Source organism: Theropithecus gelada, chromosome 5 (genome assembly GCF_003255815.1).
Source record: "Theropithecus gelada isolate Dixy chromosome 5, Tgel_1.0, whole genome shotgun sequence".
Lineage (NCBI taxonomy): Eukaryota > Metazoa > Chordata > Mammalia > Primates > Cercopithecidae > Theropithecus > Theropithecus gelada.
In genome coordinates, this window is record NC_037672.1 from 96329339 (window position 1) to 96345002 (window position 15664).

Here is a 15664-nt window from a genome sequence, read left to right on the forward strand (position 1 = left end):
ATGCAAGAAAACCAACGAGGTCAAGTACTACACTCTGGATTTTTAAAAATAAATTCCAAAACAAAAAAACTCTGCACCCAGCCATTTAAACACATAAAGATCTACGAGGCCAGGCGAGGTGGCTCACACCTGCAATAACAGCACTCTAAAAGGCTGAGGCAGGAAGAACACTTGAGCCCAGGAGCTCAAGACCAGCCTGGGCAACATAGTGAGAGATTGCCTCTACTAGACATTTAAAAAATTAGCCAGGCATGGGCCAGGTGCGGCAGCTCACGCCTGTAATCCCAGCACTTTGGGAGGCCAAGGTGGGTGGATCATGAGGTCAAGAGATGGAGACCATCTTGGCCAACATGGTGAAACCCCATCTCTACTACAAATATAAAAATTAGCTGGGCGTGGTGGCACGCACCTGTAGTCCCAGCTACCCAGGAGGCTGAGGCAGGAGAATCGCTTGAATCTGGGAGACGGAGGTTGCAGTGAGCCGAGATCATACCACTGCACTCCAGCCTGGTGACAGAGAAAGGCTCCGTCTCAAAAAAACAAAAATTAACTAGGCATGATGGCAAGTGTCTATAGTCCCAGCTACCCAGGAGGCCAAGGCGGGAGGATTGCTTGAGCCCAAGAGTTTGAGGTTGCAGTGAGCTATGATCATGCCACTGGACTTCAACGTGAGTGACACAGCAAGACCCTGTCAAGGAAGGGGAAGGGGAGAGGACTGCTTGAGGTGAGGAGTTTGAGAACAGCCTGAGCAACATAGCAAGACCCCGCATCTCTCCAAAAAAGAAAAAAAAAAAAAAAATCTTAGCCAGGCATGGTGGTGCACACTTATGGACCTAGCTACTTAGAAGGCTGATGCAGGAAGGTCATTTGAGCCCAGAAATTTGAGGCTACAGTGAGCTATTATCATGCCACTGCTCCCCAGTCTGGGCAACAGAATGGGACCATGTCTCTTCAAAGAAAAAAAAAAAAAAAAAAGTCCAGGCATGTTGGCTCATGCCTGTAATCCCAGCATTCTGTGAGGCCAAGGTGGATGAACTGTTTGAGTCTAGGAGTTCAAGGCCAGCCTGGGAAATAGCAAAACTCCAACTCTACAAAATATACTAAAATGGGTGGTGATGCATTCCTGGGGTGGAAAGATGGCTTGAGCACAGAAGGTCAAGGCAGCAGTGAGCCGAGATTACACCACCCCAGCCTGGGTGACAGAGTGAGACCCTGTCTCCAAAAACAAACAAATGACATTTTTAGTTTTGGAAAATGTGAAAACATCCTAAGTGCTTATCAACAACGAATTATTTAAATCAGCAGTTCTCAAAATGTGGTTTGCAGACAGGCAGGAGGCCCTAAGATCCATTTTCATAATAATGCTAAGAAGTCACTTTGCTTTTCAGTATTCACATTTGCACTAATGGTGCAAAAGCAACAGTAGTTAAATCTGCTGGTGCTTTAGCAAGAACCAAGACAGTGACACAAAACTATACGAGTAGTCACTGTACATTTATTACTACCAACTCTCACAGTACTAATAATGTGAGTTTCATATAAGAATGCCTTTGGGCTGGGCACGGTGGCTCAACACCTACAATCCTAGCACTTTGGAAGGCTGAGGTGGGCGGATCACCTGAGGTCAGGAGTTCAAGACCAGCCTCGCCACCAGGGTGAAACCTGTCTCTACTAAAAATACAAAAATTAGATGGGCATGGTGGCAGGTGCCAAAGATGCTTAATGAGTTTAGAGGTAATGTTAATGAATTATTATTGTTTGACACTATATAAGAAAATGTGTCAACATTTGGAAGATCTGCGTAACTCACTGAAAAATTATTCTCCAAATAAGCAATGTATGATGTTAAAAATCTTACACAGGTAAGAGATCCATTCCAGATGTGAGACAGACCAATGGATTTTAATGTAACAAAGTAGAAACAAATTCTTGGATATGGTTTCAGATTCCACGTTTCAACTAATCTCTAAGAAACCCAGTATCTCTTGAGCATGTGTCCTAGGAAAAAAGGGGAGGGGGGGGAAGACACCTAGTAGTGTATCAAAGGATAATATCAACAATTATTTTTAAAGGCTTTTAAAAACTATTCTCCCTTTTCCAACCAAATACCTGTGTGAGGCTGTACTGTCTTCTTATACTTCCAATGAAACACCTTAACTCCACAGACTGAAGGCAGAAACAGCTATGAAAATCCAGTTGACTTCTAAGATGGCAAAAATGTGGCTGGGCGCGGTGGCTCATGCCTGTAATCCCGGCACTTTGGGAGGCCGAGGCAGGTGGATCACAAGGTCAGGAGTTCAAGATCAGCCTGGCCAACATGGTGAAACCCCATCTCTACTAAAAACTATAAAAATTAGCCGGGCGTGGTAGCACGCGCCTGTGGTTCTGGCTACTCGGGAGGTTGAGGCAGAAGAATCACTTGAACCCGGGAGGTGGAGGTGGCAGTGAGCCGCAATGGTGTCACTGCACTCCAGCCTGGGCAACAGGGCGAGACTCCGTCTCAAAAAACCAAAACCAAAACCAAACCAAAACAAAAAAAAGATGGCAAAAATGCCATTCTTTCTATTATATATTTTTTAGTTCAAATAATTATTTTCATTATAAAATGTCATTTATGTTAACATGGGATAAATTTTCTAAACGAATAATTTTACATTTCTCAAGTTTTTCAGGTGAAATTATATATTCATTTTTAAATGTGAAAAAACACCTTAGCATTATTTACTGTAAAAATGTAGTAAATAACAATAGATAAAAACTCACATAAAGCTCTGTAGAGTCCTCAATAATTTAAGAGTGTAAAGGGATTGTGAGACCAAATATTTGAGTACTGCTGATTTAAATAAAATATCGTACATCCATGCAAGTGACTACTATGCAACTATTAAAAAGTTAAAAAAAAAAAAAAAGCTTAATTGTGTGGTAGTTTTCCTAAAATTGATATGAAACCCAGAAGTCACTGAGGAAAAGCAGTATTTGCCTACATGAAAACTAAAGACCTCTAAAAAAAAAAAACCCTGTAATTCCACAGTCAATGTTAGAAGACAAATGATTTGGACAAACTGTTTCCGACTTAATACTCCTCCAACTTCCCTGCCTTGGGTGAGTTAGTACGGTAATACAAAATGCTTGGAAATAAACTTGGAAAAGATATTCCATAACTTGTTAGCTTGAAAGTAGGGGAAAAAGAGATAATCCAAATAAAAAAAAAAAATAGAAGAACTGAATAATCTGTCCTTAGATAAAAACCACAAATCATCAATATGAAAATATTTTGAAACTTCAATTTTAAAATGCAAAATTGAAAATACTGAAATTGTTTTCCCAAATCAGACTGGGACCGACCTGATTGGCAACAACTTAAAAGACTAATCACACAAGTTGGCAAGGACGTAGAAACCAGGAACTCTCAAACTATTAAGTCTAAGTCAATAAAGCAGAATAATGCAACAGTATCTGTGCAAAAGTTGTTAAAGGGTAATCTTTGTTCTAGATCTAAAATTTTACCCTATAAATATATTCACACAAGTGCACAAGTATATAAGTATGTAAATTACAGTACTGTGTGTAAAAAGAAAAATCTATACAGCCATTAATGTAAGCCTAATAAAATACATGGCTGTATATGAATATAATAAAAGACGGCAGTTTAAAACTATGAGGTATAATCTGCACATACAAACAGAAAAGTCAACCGTATAGACATTTGTATTAAAAAGTATACATATGTGCATTTAATACTTCTGGAATACAAACCAAATTTAACATTGACTACTCTGGGGAGTAAAGAAAAGTAAAACGCAAGAAGTGAATAATAAGAAAACTGCCAACATTGGAGCCATAAAACATAGTACTTTTCCAAATGATACTTGCTATTTTACACAAAAAGTAGAATTTATAGAGAAACTGAAGTCCCCAGGGATTTCATTTTAAGCTTTAAACTTTTTTTTGTTTGTTTTCCAAACTGATGAGGACACTTAAGAATCCCTTCTTAGACTCCATTCAAGCTGTGCGGGATATACGCCTTGTTTTACTTCTCCCCACAATAAGAGCGACACCAAGAACTGGGTTCACAGACAGCTAGAAGATATACAGAGTTTGTTTTATATCACTGAAAAAAGTGAGAAAAAAAAATGTGGCTTTTGGTGCTACTATTAGGTTAAACTATATAAAACTGCCACTAATGAATTGTTCAACCTAATACATGTGGTACATTGCTTTCCTGAGGAAGGATTTTATCCTTTATAGACTGTTTGACCTCTGATATCCCACTAGCTGACAATCTCCATTGTCTAAAAAACTGATTTGTTCCTCATTAGAGGAAATACTGAACCAAAGGGTCTCCTATGAGAAAACTGCATACAGCATATTTGAACTATTTATTTCACTAGGTCTTCCATGACGAATAAAGGAAACATTTTTTAAAAATTAAGATCATAAAAAAAATTTTAATAAATGAAACTAAATTATAAATAGATTTGTGGACTCTTTTAAGTAGAGAGTGAATGGTCTGCCCTAAAAAAAGTAAATAAAAAGAAAAAAAGATAAGGAAATGAATTGAAAGAACCTTAGAAGTTAATTCCAATTTACTTTCCTCTACATTGTTACAATGTTTCTAAACTGCCATTTTCTTCCCACCATCAGCATTCAGTGAACTCCGGTTAATTCTCACATACCCCAGAAAATAAATAAAAACAAATCTACTGGAAAGGAGTGGGAAGAGTTGGGAAAAGCCATATAATGAACTAATACTCAATTGTCTGCTACACTGTTAACTATGAAAACTTAACTAATTTTAATCTGTACCCTTTTCCTCCCGTCTCTCAGTTACAAACCAACCAATCTTCAAACTCCACATTCCCTGGCTCTCCTTTCTCATTCTCAGTCCAGCTTCAAGTCACCTGTTCTTCCTCTATACATCTGTATATCTCCTATTCACTCTTCAAACTGCCCTAATCTTTTTTTCCATGTTTTATGGAACTACACTAAAACACTTTTTCCTAAGTCAGTAGGGACTTTTACAAAAGTGTTCAAATCAATGGATATTTTGACACCTTGCTTCATTTGACCTTTTTAGCATGTGCTATGAACTTACACGCTATCTTAGAACAAACCACCTTCTTGGTTTCCATGATCACCACTGTCTTTTTTGTGTGTGTGTGAGATGGAGCGCGATCTTGGTTCACTGCAACCTGCACCTCCTGGGTTCAAGCAATTATCTCACCTCAGCCTCCCAAGCAGCTGGGATTACAGGCGCCTGCCACCACGCCCAGCTAATTTTTGTATTTTTAGTAGAGACGGGGTTTCACCATGTTGGCCAGGTTGGTCTCAAACTCCTGACCTCAGGTGATCCGCCCGCCTCCACCTCCTAAAGTGCTGGGTTTATAGGCGAGAACCACCATGCTGGGCAACCACCACTGTCTTTGTATGTCTTTGTATCCTTCATAGGTATTCTTCTTCAACAAAAGCCCCCATGTGATGCTAGTATCCCAGGTCTTTGTCATGAGTCAAGTGCACTTCTCCTTAAGGCAACTTATTTACTAATGTGGCTTCCATTATGACCAATACTTTTCAAACTAATCTCTCACATAGTTCCTTTTGAACTCAAGACTCACATATGAAACTGTCTGCTGGTCATGGATCATCCAAATGAAAACAGAACCCTCAACCTTAGCATATCTAAAACTAGTCTCATAATCTAACTTTGCCTTCAAACTTGCCCTATTCACCATTTACCTTGTGGCCTAACTCAGAAAACCTAAGTGTCAGAAAGCTTACCTGTTCTGTAGAGGATGTTTAATATAGTGTTCTGGGTTAGCAACCTCCTGATTAGATTCCGTTTTCTCCTCTTCCGTAGTCGGGGGATTAGCAGTAGGGGTGGTTTCCTAGTGGAAAATAATATAAAACATTAAATTTCTTAAGACATCTATGACAGCAATATTCTAACTAAAACTGAACTGACATGCTGATAATTTTTTTTTTTTTTTTTTTGAGACAAGAGTCTCTCTGTTGCCCAGGCTGGAGTGCAATCGTGCGATCTTGGCTCACTGCAACCTCCTCCTCCCAGGTTCAAGCAGTTCTCCTGCCTCAGCCTCCTGAGTAACTGGGATTACAGCTGTGTGCCACCATGCCTGGCTAATTTTTCTATTTTTAGTAGAGACGGGGTTTCACCATGTTCGTCAGGCTGGTCTTGAACTCCTGACCTCGTGATCCGCCCACCCTGGCCTCCCAAAGTGCTGGGATTACAGGCATGAGCCACCACGCCCGGCACTGATATTTTTTAAGAAGGAATTAAAGCAGATTGCTTCATAAAACAGACCACCCAGACCAACCTCTAAAGAACCATTCTCTATTCTCATATCTCTTCATTAAGAACAAAAAGAAAAGGATTTCTCAAATCTGAAAATGTAATGATATTTATAGTTACCCTTCCACTTGCACTTTTTTTTTTTAAATAGCAGGAAGACAGTCACAGACTATGCAACAAAGTTGGGAAAATCTGCTATTTTTCTTAACATACCATCATATTGAGATACTGCATATGGTATTGAAGGGGGTATCAGGAAGGATAGAGGATTAAAACTAAAGTTTCAAGAGTACAACAACTATATCACTGGGCACAGTGGTGCGTCCCTATAATCCCAGCTACTCGGGAGATTAACAGGAGGATTGCTTGAGACCAGGAGTTTGAGACCAGCCTGGGCAACATGGCAAGACCCAGTCTCAAAAACAAACAAACAAAACAAAACTATATTATGATGACAAAAAAGCTTTGTAAAGCGATCAAGTCAATGATATGCAGGTCTTACCTTCATGGCATACTGTTTACCCTATGGTAACCTAAAAGTTTGGCAGCTTAATATTTTCAGTGGGCCCTAACAAGATGGACATTGGCTTGAACTTAAATATTCTCTTAGGCTAGGCATAATTAACATTGTCATCTAAAAATATCAGAAAGAAAACAAGCCGGGGGACAGTAATTTAAAATAGGTGTTCACCACATTCTTCCATGTAGCTCTTCATACTATCATAAATTGTCAACAAAAGAAAAAAGCCAAAGAAAGGCACTAGGACAAAGACTGATACCAAAAAAAGGGCAATGCAACAAGTGTTTAGAAATCAAACTGAAGCAGCAAACAAGAGATCTATGTTAACATAGTAAGATATGTAACTCGAATATTTATTATCTAAAAGACCTCAGAGAGCAGAAAGGTGGTAAATATTTATTTGAAAGAATATGGGTTTTCCTGTATTTTATGTTTCTTAGAGATGGGGTCTCACTCTGTTATCCAGACTGGAGTGCAGTGGGTAATCATAGCTCACTGCAGCCTCAATTTCCCTGGCTCAAGCAATCTTCTTGCCTCAGTCTCAAGGGTAACTGGGACTACAGATAGGCACCACGATACCTGGCTAATTCTTTTTTATTTTTAGTATAGACAAAGTCTTACCATGTTGGCCAGGCTGGTCTCAAACTCCTGAGCTCAAGCGATCCTCCCACCTCGGCCTCCTAACGGATATGTTTTTTCTTATCAACATATGACATGTATAAGAATTTCTATTAGCCTATAAAGTCACCCAGAACAGAGACCCTGTCTTGATCTCACTCAATAATCACAGTACTTAACCCAATAGGAACTTACTGACTTCATTACTTAACTGAATAAATTTAAATGTTTACATAGAATGGTTAAGGCCTGAAAATTGACATACAGTAATTAATGCCTTAAAACCAAACATTTTTATCAACATTCACTTACCAGTAAATTTAAGTGTTCAAACAGATGATAATTACTGAATGCCATTTCCTATCCCACTAGCTTAAAATTAATGATGGGTTTCCAGGCAGACAGTGGGAGTCTCAATGAAAACAATGAGAGACTGGCAGGCAGGTAGGCTTTAGGGGACAGGGTACCAGAGAAAAACTGCTGTAGATGAGAAGTGGGCTCCTCAATATATGTAAAAATCCCTCACAGGTTTTTGGCTAAACTGGCACTTTCGGAGTGTAACTCTGGTTGGCCTAACAGAGAACAAGAACAGCTGAGCCAAAACTAGAGACCGCACAGTATTTGTGAAACATAAGTAGAATGGATACAGGGACTTATGTCTGTGACTCCAGCACTTTGAGAGGCCAAGGCGAGAGGACTGCTTGAGTCCAGGAGTTTGAAAACAGCTTCAGCAATACAGTGAGACCCAGTGAAGAAAGGGGAAGAAAGAAAAAGAAACAATCCTCTCTCTCTCAGATCCAAAAAGGAATACCAAAGAAAAGTCTTCAGCCTGCAGAAAAAAGATCCCAGATGGAGATGCAAAAAGAATGACAAGCACTTGAAAAGGTAAATATCCTATATAAACGACCATTAACAGTTTAAAGGAGCAATGATTATAATATGTTTTGGGGTTTCACATAATGATGGTCCTACCACAAGGTTAGGCATACAGGGGTTTTCAATGTTGAATATGCCAGTAAAAGATATTCTTCCTCTCAAAGTTAAATAGCACTGTAAATTCTCTTATATTTATTCACAAGCTCAAAATCCTCACTATAAACCATTCACAACACTTATTTAAACCTTTCACCTCAGCAGCACATAAACAGTGAGTTACAATATGACTAATTACAAGTTTAAGGTGTCCAAAATAACGTAGTACTTTCCCTTCTTTTATGTTATTCCATTCTTTTCATTATTGGGAAAATGATGAAAGACTAAGATGGCATCAAATCTTTGGACATACAGGAATTAAAAGCAAGTTATCACTCAGGAAAAACATATCCAGTTTCTAGAATTTTAAGTGTTATTTTGAGTGTTATTTTGAATTAAAATAAAAGTCGCACTGTAAGTAACTGATACTAGTCTTCATATTAAGAACACGTAATTGGCCAGGCACGGTGGCTCAGTGCTGTAAACCCAGCACTTTGGGAGGCCGAGGCAGGTGGATCACCTAAGGTCAGGAGTTCAAGACCAGCCTGGCCAACATGGTGAAACCCCCATCTCTACTAAAAATGCAAAAATTAGCTGGGCGCAGTGGCGTGTGCCTGTAATTCCAGCTACTCGGGAGGCTGAAGCAAGAGAATTGCTTGAACCCAGGAGGCAGAAATTGCAGTGATCAGAGATCGTGCCACTGCACTCCTGCCTGGGTAACAAGAACAAAACAAAACAAAACAAAAAAGGACACATAATTTTGTACTTTTCCAACAACTTAAAAAAGGAGCTACACATTTTGAAATGTGTGTGTATGTATGAATCAGTAAGTATACTAATTTAAAATCTTTAGTCTTCACTTTTAATTATATAAACATATTAGATTTTCAAACAAATGATGTGAAATACCATAAAAATTTTTATTGGGCATAGACAGTCTTCTTTTCGTATGATCTATATGGGAACTAAAAATAGTTCAAGAAACAAGTTCTATTTTAAGATATATAACCTTATTTTTAAGGTTGCTTCCTATAGACACTAAATAGTTTTAAGTTTGCATTCAGTTTAAAAACAAAACTCTACTGCAAAATCCTACCATATTCCTCTCACTACTCTCTTAGGCTGGTGTTTTCTCAATGAGCAAATTTCACTGGAAATTACATTCTAAATGACCAATCTCAGGTTCTACTGAGGAATTAAAAGGAAAAAAATTAAATGACTAACATTTCTAGGTTTATAAACTATCTGGACAAAAAAAGTAAAGGCTAATTTAGCAGATTATGGCTAATCTCAAAGTAATCAAACACATTTTTAACCTAAAATAGGCAATCTTCCCTTGAAAAAGCATTGTGTAACACATTTTAGGTGGGTAGAATAGGGAGTAAGAGCGAGGCCATGGGATGGTGCTGTGTTCATCCAGGTAGTAACCAATGTGGCTGAAAGAGAGGGTTCGTGAAACCAGAGCTAGAATGGTAGGTTGGAGTGAGATTGTTAAAGGCCTCAGAGGTCAGGCTAAAAGTGTAGCTTTCATCTTGGGGGCAATGAAAGCCATTAACTAGAAGGTCAAAGAGATTTATGGCAAGTAAGGGAACAGAAAAAGATAACCAATTTGAGAGCAAAGTATTAAACCTGGTTTAAGATTTGCTCAGTTTATCAGCTTCAAATAAAAATGTTCAGTATTGTAATTTAGCAAACCCAGGGCTGAATAAACTGTCATAGCAACAAGAGAAAGTTGAAAGTGAAGAAAAAAAGCAAGCAAGGGCAAGAAAAGTCTAACAATTGGCTGCAAAGAATGTCAGGTAGCTTTTTACTACATTCTGCAAAAACTAGCACAGGTATAATATTAATCTTATGGGACAATCCTAATATTATAGAGGTAAATATTTCCCAGATCTAGCATCATTCTGTGATGTTTTCAATAAATCTGACTAAACTTTAGATTCTCCTCATCATGTTCAAGTCTACATTGCTTAAATTTCAAAACCATGATGCGCTTTTCCACGGTTTGGAACATTCAAGATTTCTCAGCAATTCTCAACCCAAATACACATATAAACCATTTCTTCTAGAAATAATGATGAGCCTTCCCCCTCAGAACACCCCATTTGTGTACTCCATTACCTTCATTCAACAAATATTTACTCACAGGAACTTCCAAAAATTTTTTTTCCGGGTTAAGACAAATCACCCAACACCTTATTTGAAGTATGTAATAATCAGTAGTCCCCCTAGGCACTGGTTAATGGTTTGAACCAATAACTCAAGGTATAGTCCACAGACTACTACTACTGGTCCACAAACTGGTTATGGTTGACAGTGAGGTTAAGTATAGAAATGCAAAGTAAACACTTCGGAAATTTGTAGCAATTTGACAATTTTTTATCTGCGGAAACTAATCACATTCAGGCTTACATTTTGTATGCATGTCTTCATCTTTATAATTTTACAAAAGTATTATATTAGAAATTTTAAAAAAAGAAAAGGCCAGGCATGGTGGCTCACCCCTGTAATCCCAACACCTCGGGAGGCCAAAGCAGGAGGATCTCTTGAGCCCAGGAGGCCAAAAGAGGAGCACCACTTGAGCCCAGGAGTTCAAAGACTACAGTGAGCTAAGACAGCACCACTGCACTCCAGCCTGGCTGACAGAGTAAGACTCTGTCTCTAAAAAATTAAATTAAATGAAAATTTAAAAACAAACACAAACCAGTTTGTCGTCAGAATATGAGATGCACTGCTTCAGATCACACCCTCTAGAGCCACGTTCCCCATGTTGGAATCCCAGCTCTGCCATTCACAGCTGTAAATTCAGAGCAAGTAACTTTTGTGGCCTCAATTTCCTCATCTTAAAATGGGCATTGTGACATTTATCTCCTAGGATCACCATGGGGATTAAATGAATTAAAACACAAAAGCATTTAAACTGTCTGGTACATGGGAAATGCAAAATAAGGATTGTTTTTTATAAAGTAGCTAAAAATTTTAAGCGGTTACCTGGTTTGCCATTCTGCAAATTTTTATTCAGAGCAAACTGTATGGCCAGACACTATGCTGAATTGTTTTATATGATTTGTTTTAGAAAGAAAAAAAATTTTTTAAATTATATTTATCACTTTCCTCCTTCCTAAATTTTTTCTGATATATGTAGATATAGGTATTCCTCCCAGAACAATAACGATTAATGCAATATAAAGTCATTTTAAAGTAACATTCAAGTGAAGAAACCTACTTTTCCTACTTTTAAAGGTACTCCCAGAAACCATATTTCCCCTTTTCTGTACTGAAGGCATCATATCTTTGGCCTCATGAATGGCTAAAATGTAGCATTGAGCTGAACTATTTATTACCAAGGAATAGCATAAAGGACATTGAAATCAAGCATCAAAATAAAGCACAAAAAAAGGGGCTAGAGGAAGAAAGAAATTATGTATCAGGCACATTTATTCACATACCATCTATATATATACCAGGTATCTGTATACCAGGCTCTGACTTCACTACCACAGTTTTCCTCTGATAACAGAAAAAGAAATCCCAGGTTTACCAATCCCTGGTGCACTAGGAGCCATATTGCAAAATGGGTATCTCAACAACACAGTCTGGATCCACCTCTAACCCCAACCTGATGAGTCCTTTAAGTCTTAAGATGAGTATGATAGGAGAAAATTTTCAGAGAACAACAGGGATTGTTTAAGTGATCTAGGGCAAGCCCTTAAAACCCCTGTAAGGATCAGTTTCTTCCCTTGTAAAAAGTGCTGTGTAGGTTTTAATCAACAATCCAAGAGTCTGGCACTTAAGTGATCAATAACTGTCAGTTACCATTAGCAATCAGTACTTGAGATGACATTAACATAAGAGTTCAGAAAGGTAAGAGCTGAGTAAATGTGGCATGCTGAACTAGACTTCAAACTCTGGAAGAAGTTCGGCTAGTCCTTTAAATTTTAAGATGAGGAAATTTCAAGAACAATAGAAGATAAATCACTAACATTCATATCCCAGTAATATACTGAACAGGGAGTAGAAACCTAAACTACCTAGGGTATGCTCTCTAAATTTTTGTCCTGGCTCAATAATTTCTATCTATCCTCAAATCCTTACACCAGACCTTCCCCACACCCCCAATCATATACACAGTAAGTGGGGATATGGAAAGAGAAAGAACTCGTGATTAACTTAGAAATAACTACCCAGATGACTATTACCACACCTAAATAATTCTGATACCAACACTCTCCCCCTTCCTGATGACACAAAATAAATGTGTTCAGTCAATGCTATAGCATCAAATAATGGGTAACAACATGACTGGTGACCCATATTCAGTAGCGCTTCCTTATATTCCCCCTTCCTTCACTTTCTGTAGCTAAACTGGAAAGACCAGCTGTGTCCATACTAGAAATGTAAATGCTACATATTTCAAAGACAGCTGCAATTATTTCTACAAGGTACTAATACAACATTCTAGTAAACTGAAGGCACTATATTAAATAAAGGTATGAAATAATGAGCAGAAGGATAGATAGACACAGTAAGAACAGAAAAGGGTGGTGCTTTATGATTTTGAAAAGCTCACACCTCATCCAAACTATGAGTTTTTACTTGATAGGTAACATTTACTAAGCAGCGACTACCAGGCCATGTGCTACATTATTTGCATACATACTACCTCAACATACTATAAATCATCTCAATCTAGTCAATATTCATGATCCTGTGAAACAACCATTATTCCCTCCACTCTTCAGACAAATCTGAAGTCCTGGAAAAGTAAACATGTCATTTAAATCCGGGACTACCAGGGTTTACGGCTAAGAACACCACATGTCCTAGTTCTACCTGTTTGTTGTTTCAGTATAATTGTTAACAGAACTCTCATTCACTCCCAAAGGTGGCCAGGACTGAATAATAAATTATATGGTTACAAAGATTCTCTTTCTAGGCAACATAAGTCTATAATATACACTGTGCTCTGCTCTACAGCCTCAGGCTCAACACCTTTGCTCATCTTGCCAATGCACGTCACTGCCAGTACACTAGTAAAAGAGGCATGAATGGTACAACTCACCCTTCCTCCCAGACACACAAAAAAATCCACCACCAGGAAAAAAAAGCAACTATATAGTGAGTTTGTATTATTATGCACAACAGGACCCTAAATACCATTGGTCAAATATCTCACATATACAGGTAAGTGTAAGTAAAAACCTCTTTTATGTGTACAAATAACTTTAATGAGAACATTATTTAATAGAAATATGTAAACAGACTTCATACTTTTCTGTTCCTTTGTAGTATCCACTCAGTTCTCAGTTTTGTCCTTCATTTGACATATTAAATCAGGCAAAGAAATGTATACAATTACATAAAAAGAATCACGTTTTCACACTTGAACACACAGCAGTGGTCAAAAATAATGAAATGTAAACTGGACCCCATGATTTAATGCAAAAAACATTCCGTACAGAAAAGTTTCAGGCTTCTAACTTTACTGAATCCAGTACTAAATGTTCTTTATATTCCTCAGCCTTTTTCAAGTCTTTTTCACTTTCTAACATCCACCAAAGAACTATGCAGCTTCCAACCTGTGCTGGCAATCAGAGCTTATCACCTGGGATTCTTGCAGAATTTCTAACTGCTTTTTAATGGCATCATTTTCACCATCTTTAGCTTTCATTTTTTTTTCTTTTCTTCTTGTTGTTTTGCTTCTTTTTCATGCATCACTTTTTTTTTGACCAACTGCTTCACCACAGTAGTCTTAATTTGTCTCAGGCCAGGATTAGCCATGGTCCCTCAAGCACCATGAGAAGGGTGGGACAAAGAGCCAGGGTAACCATGGAGGAGGTGGCTGTCAGTCCCCAGTTCTTTTCAAGAAACCATGCATTTCCTCACAGCACCCTCCCATATGTAAATTAGTGTAATTAATTAACTAGTACACAAGAACAACTATAGTCTTGCCACCTGTCTTGTAAGGAATAAAAAATTTGGTAAAACACTGAAAAGTTGCCTCTATTAAACTGTTTTGGTTTTAGCTTTGAAACATATATTTATAGTAAAGGAATACCAGCTAATATGGCATCACTCATGAAAATGTGGCTGTGGATTTTGCAGGTCTTCCTTACCTGTAATAAAGGATCAAAACTATGACTTTTGTACTCCTCCCTTAACCTAGAAAGTTGAAGTAAAAAAACAACACATGGAGATTTAGCAAAATACAAATCTTTCAACATTAAAACACTGCTCACATGGAAAAAATTTTTTCACGTAAAAGACCCTGAGACATCATGTATCAATTATGATTCAAAAGACAGTACTTCTTAAAGTGCTTTTCAATTAATATAAAATGGCATCTAAACAATAACAAAAAATCACTGGTAGCTGGATTACTAAAGAAAAGAGTTGTGATGATGTGTACAAATTGTGCAGTGTCCAAAAATACTATAAAAATTCAATAGCTGTTTATTTAAATAATAACCTAATTACTTGATCAAAATTAGTAAGTAGCACTAAACTCATGAGTGAATCGAGATGATTAAGTTTGCTGAGCTATATATTTCTGGATATTCAGCAAACTATACTTAAACATATTAATTAAAAAAAAATCCCAACAGTTCACACTTGCATTTCTGATCTTCAAATAAACAAATTTTTAAACTTGGATAGATTCTTTTTTTTTTTGAGACAGATTCTCACTCTGTCACACAGGCTGGAGTGCAGTGGCATGATCTCGGCTCACTGTAACCTCCGCCTCCTGTGTTCAAGCAGTTCTCTTGCCTCAGCCTCACGAGTAGCTGGGACTACAGGCATGCACCACCACACCTGGCTCATTTTTTTGTATTTTTAGTAGAGATGTGGTTTCAACCATGTTGGCCAGGCTGGTCTTGAACTCCTCCTGACCTCAAGTGATCCACCCGCCTCGGCCTCCTAAAGTGCTGGGATTACAGGAATAAGCCACCGCGCCCAGCCTAAAACTTGGATGCATCCTTTTTTTTTTTTTTTTTAACCCTTTGAGATGGAGTCTTGCCCTGTTGCCCAGGCTGGAGTGCAGTGGCACGATCTCGGCTCACTGCAACTTCCGTCTCCTGGTTGTAGTGATTCTCCTGCCTCAGCCTCCCGAGTAGCTGGGATTACAGGTGCCCGCCACAACGCCTGGCTAATTTTTGTATTTTTAGTAGAGATGGGGTTTTACCATCTCGGTCAGACTGGTCTTGAACTCCTGACCTCGTGATCCACCCACCTTAGCCTCTCAAAGT

At 38.2% G+C, this 15664-nt stretch overlaps 1 protein-coding gene across 3 annotated transcripts in view; it reads right to left on the bottom strand.

Annotated features, from left to right (window-relative positions):
- EIF4E (eukaryotic translation initiation factor 4E) overlaps window positions 1-15664 on the bottom strand; it is a 49608-nt gene that overhangs the window by 14462 nt on the left and 19482 nt on the right. For 2 of the 3 annotated variants that reach the window (XM_025384998.1, XM_025385000.1), the window contains exon 2: window positions 5779-5885. In XM_025384998.1, coding sequence (XP_025240783.1) covers window positions 5779-5885 — 107 coding nt within the window. Of the gene's footprint in view, window positions 1-5778; window positions 5886-11121; window positions 11209-15664 lie in introns of those variants that run through there. The other variant, XM_025384999.1, reaches the window with a different exon arrangement.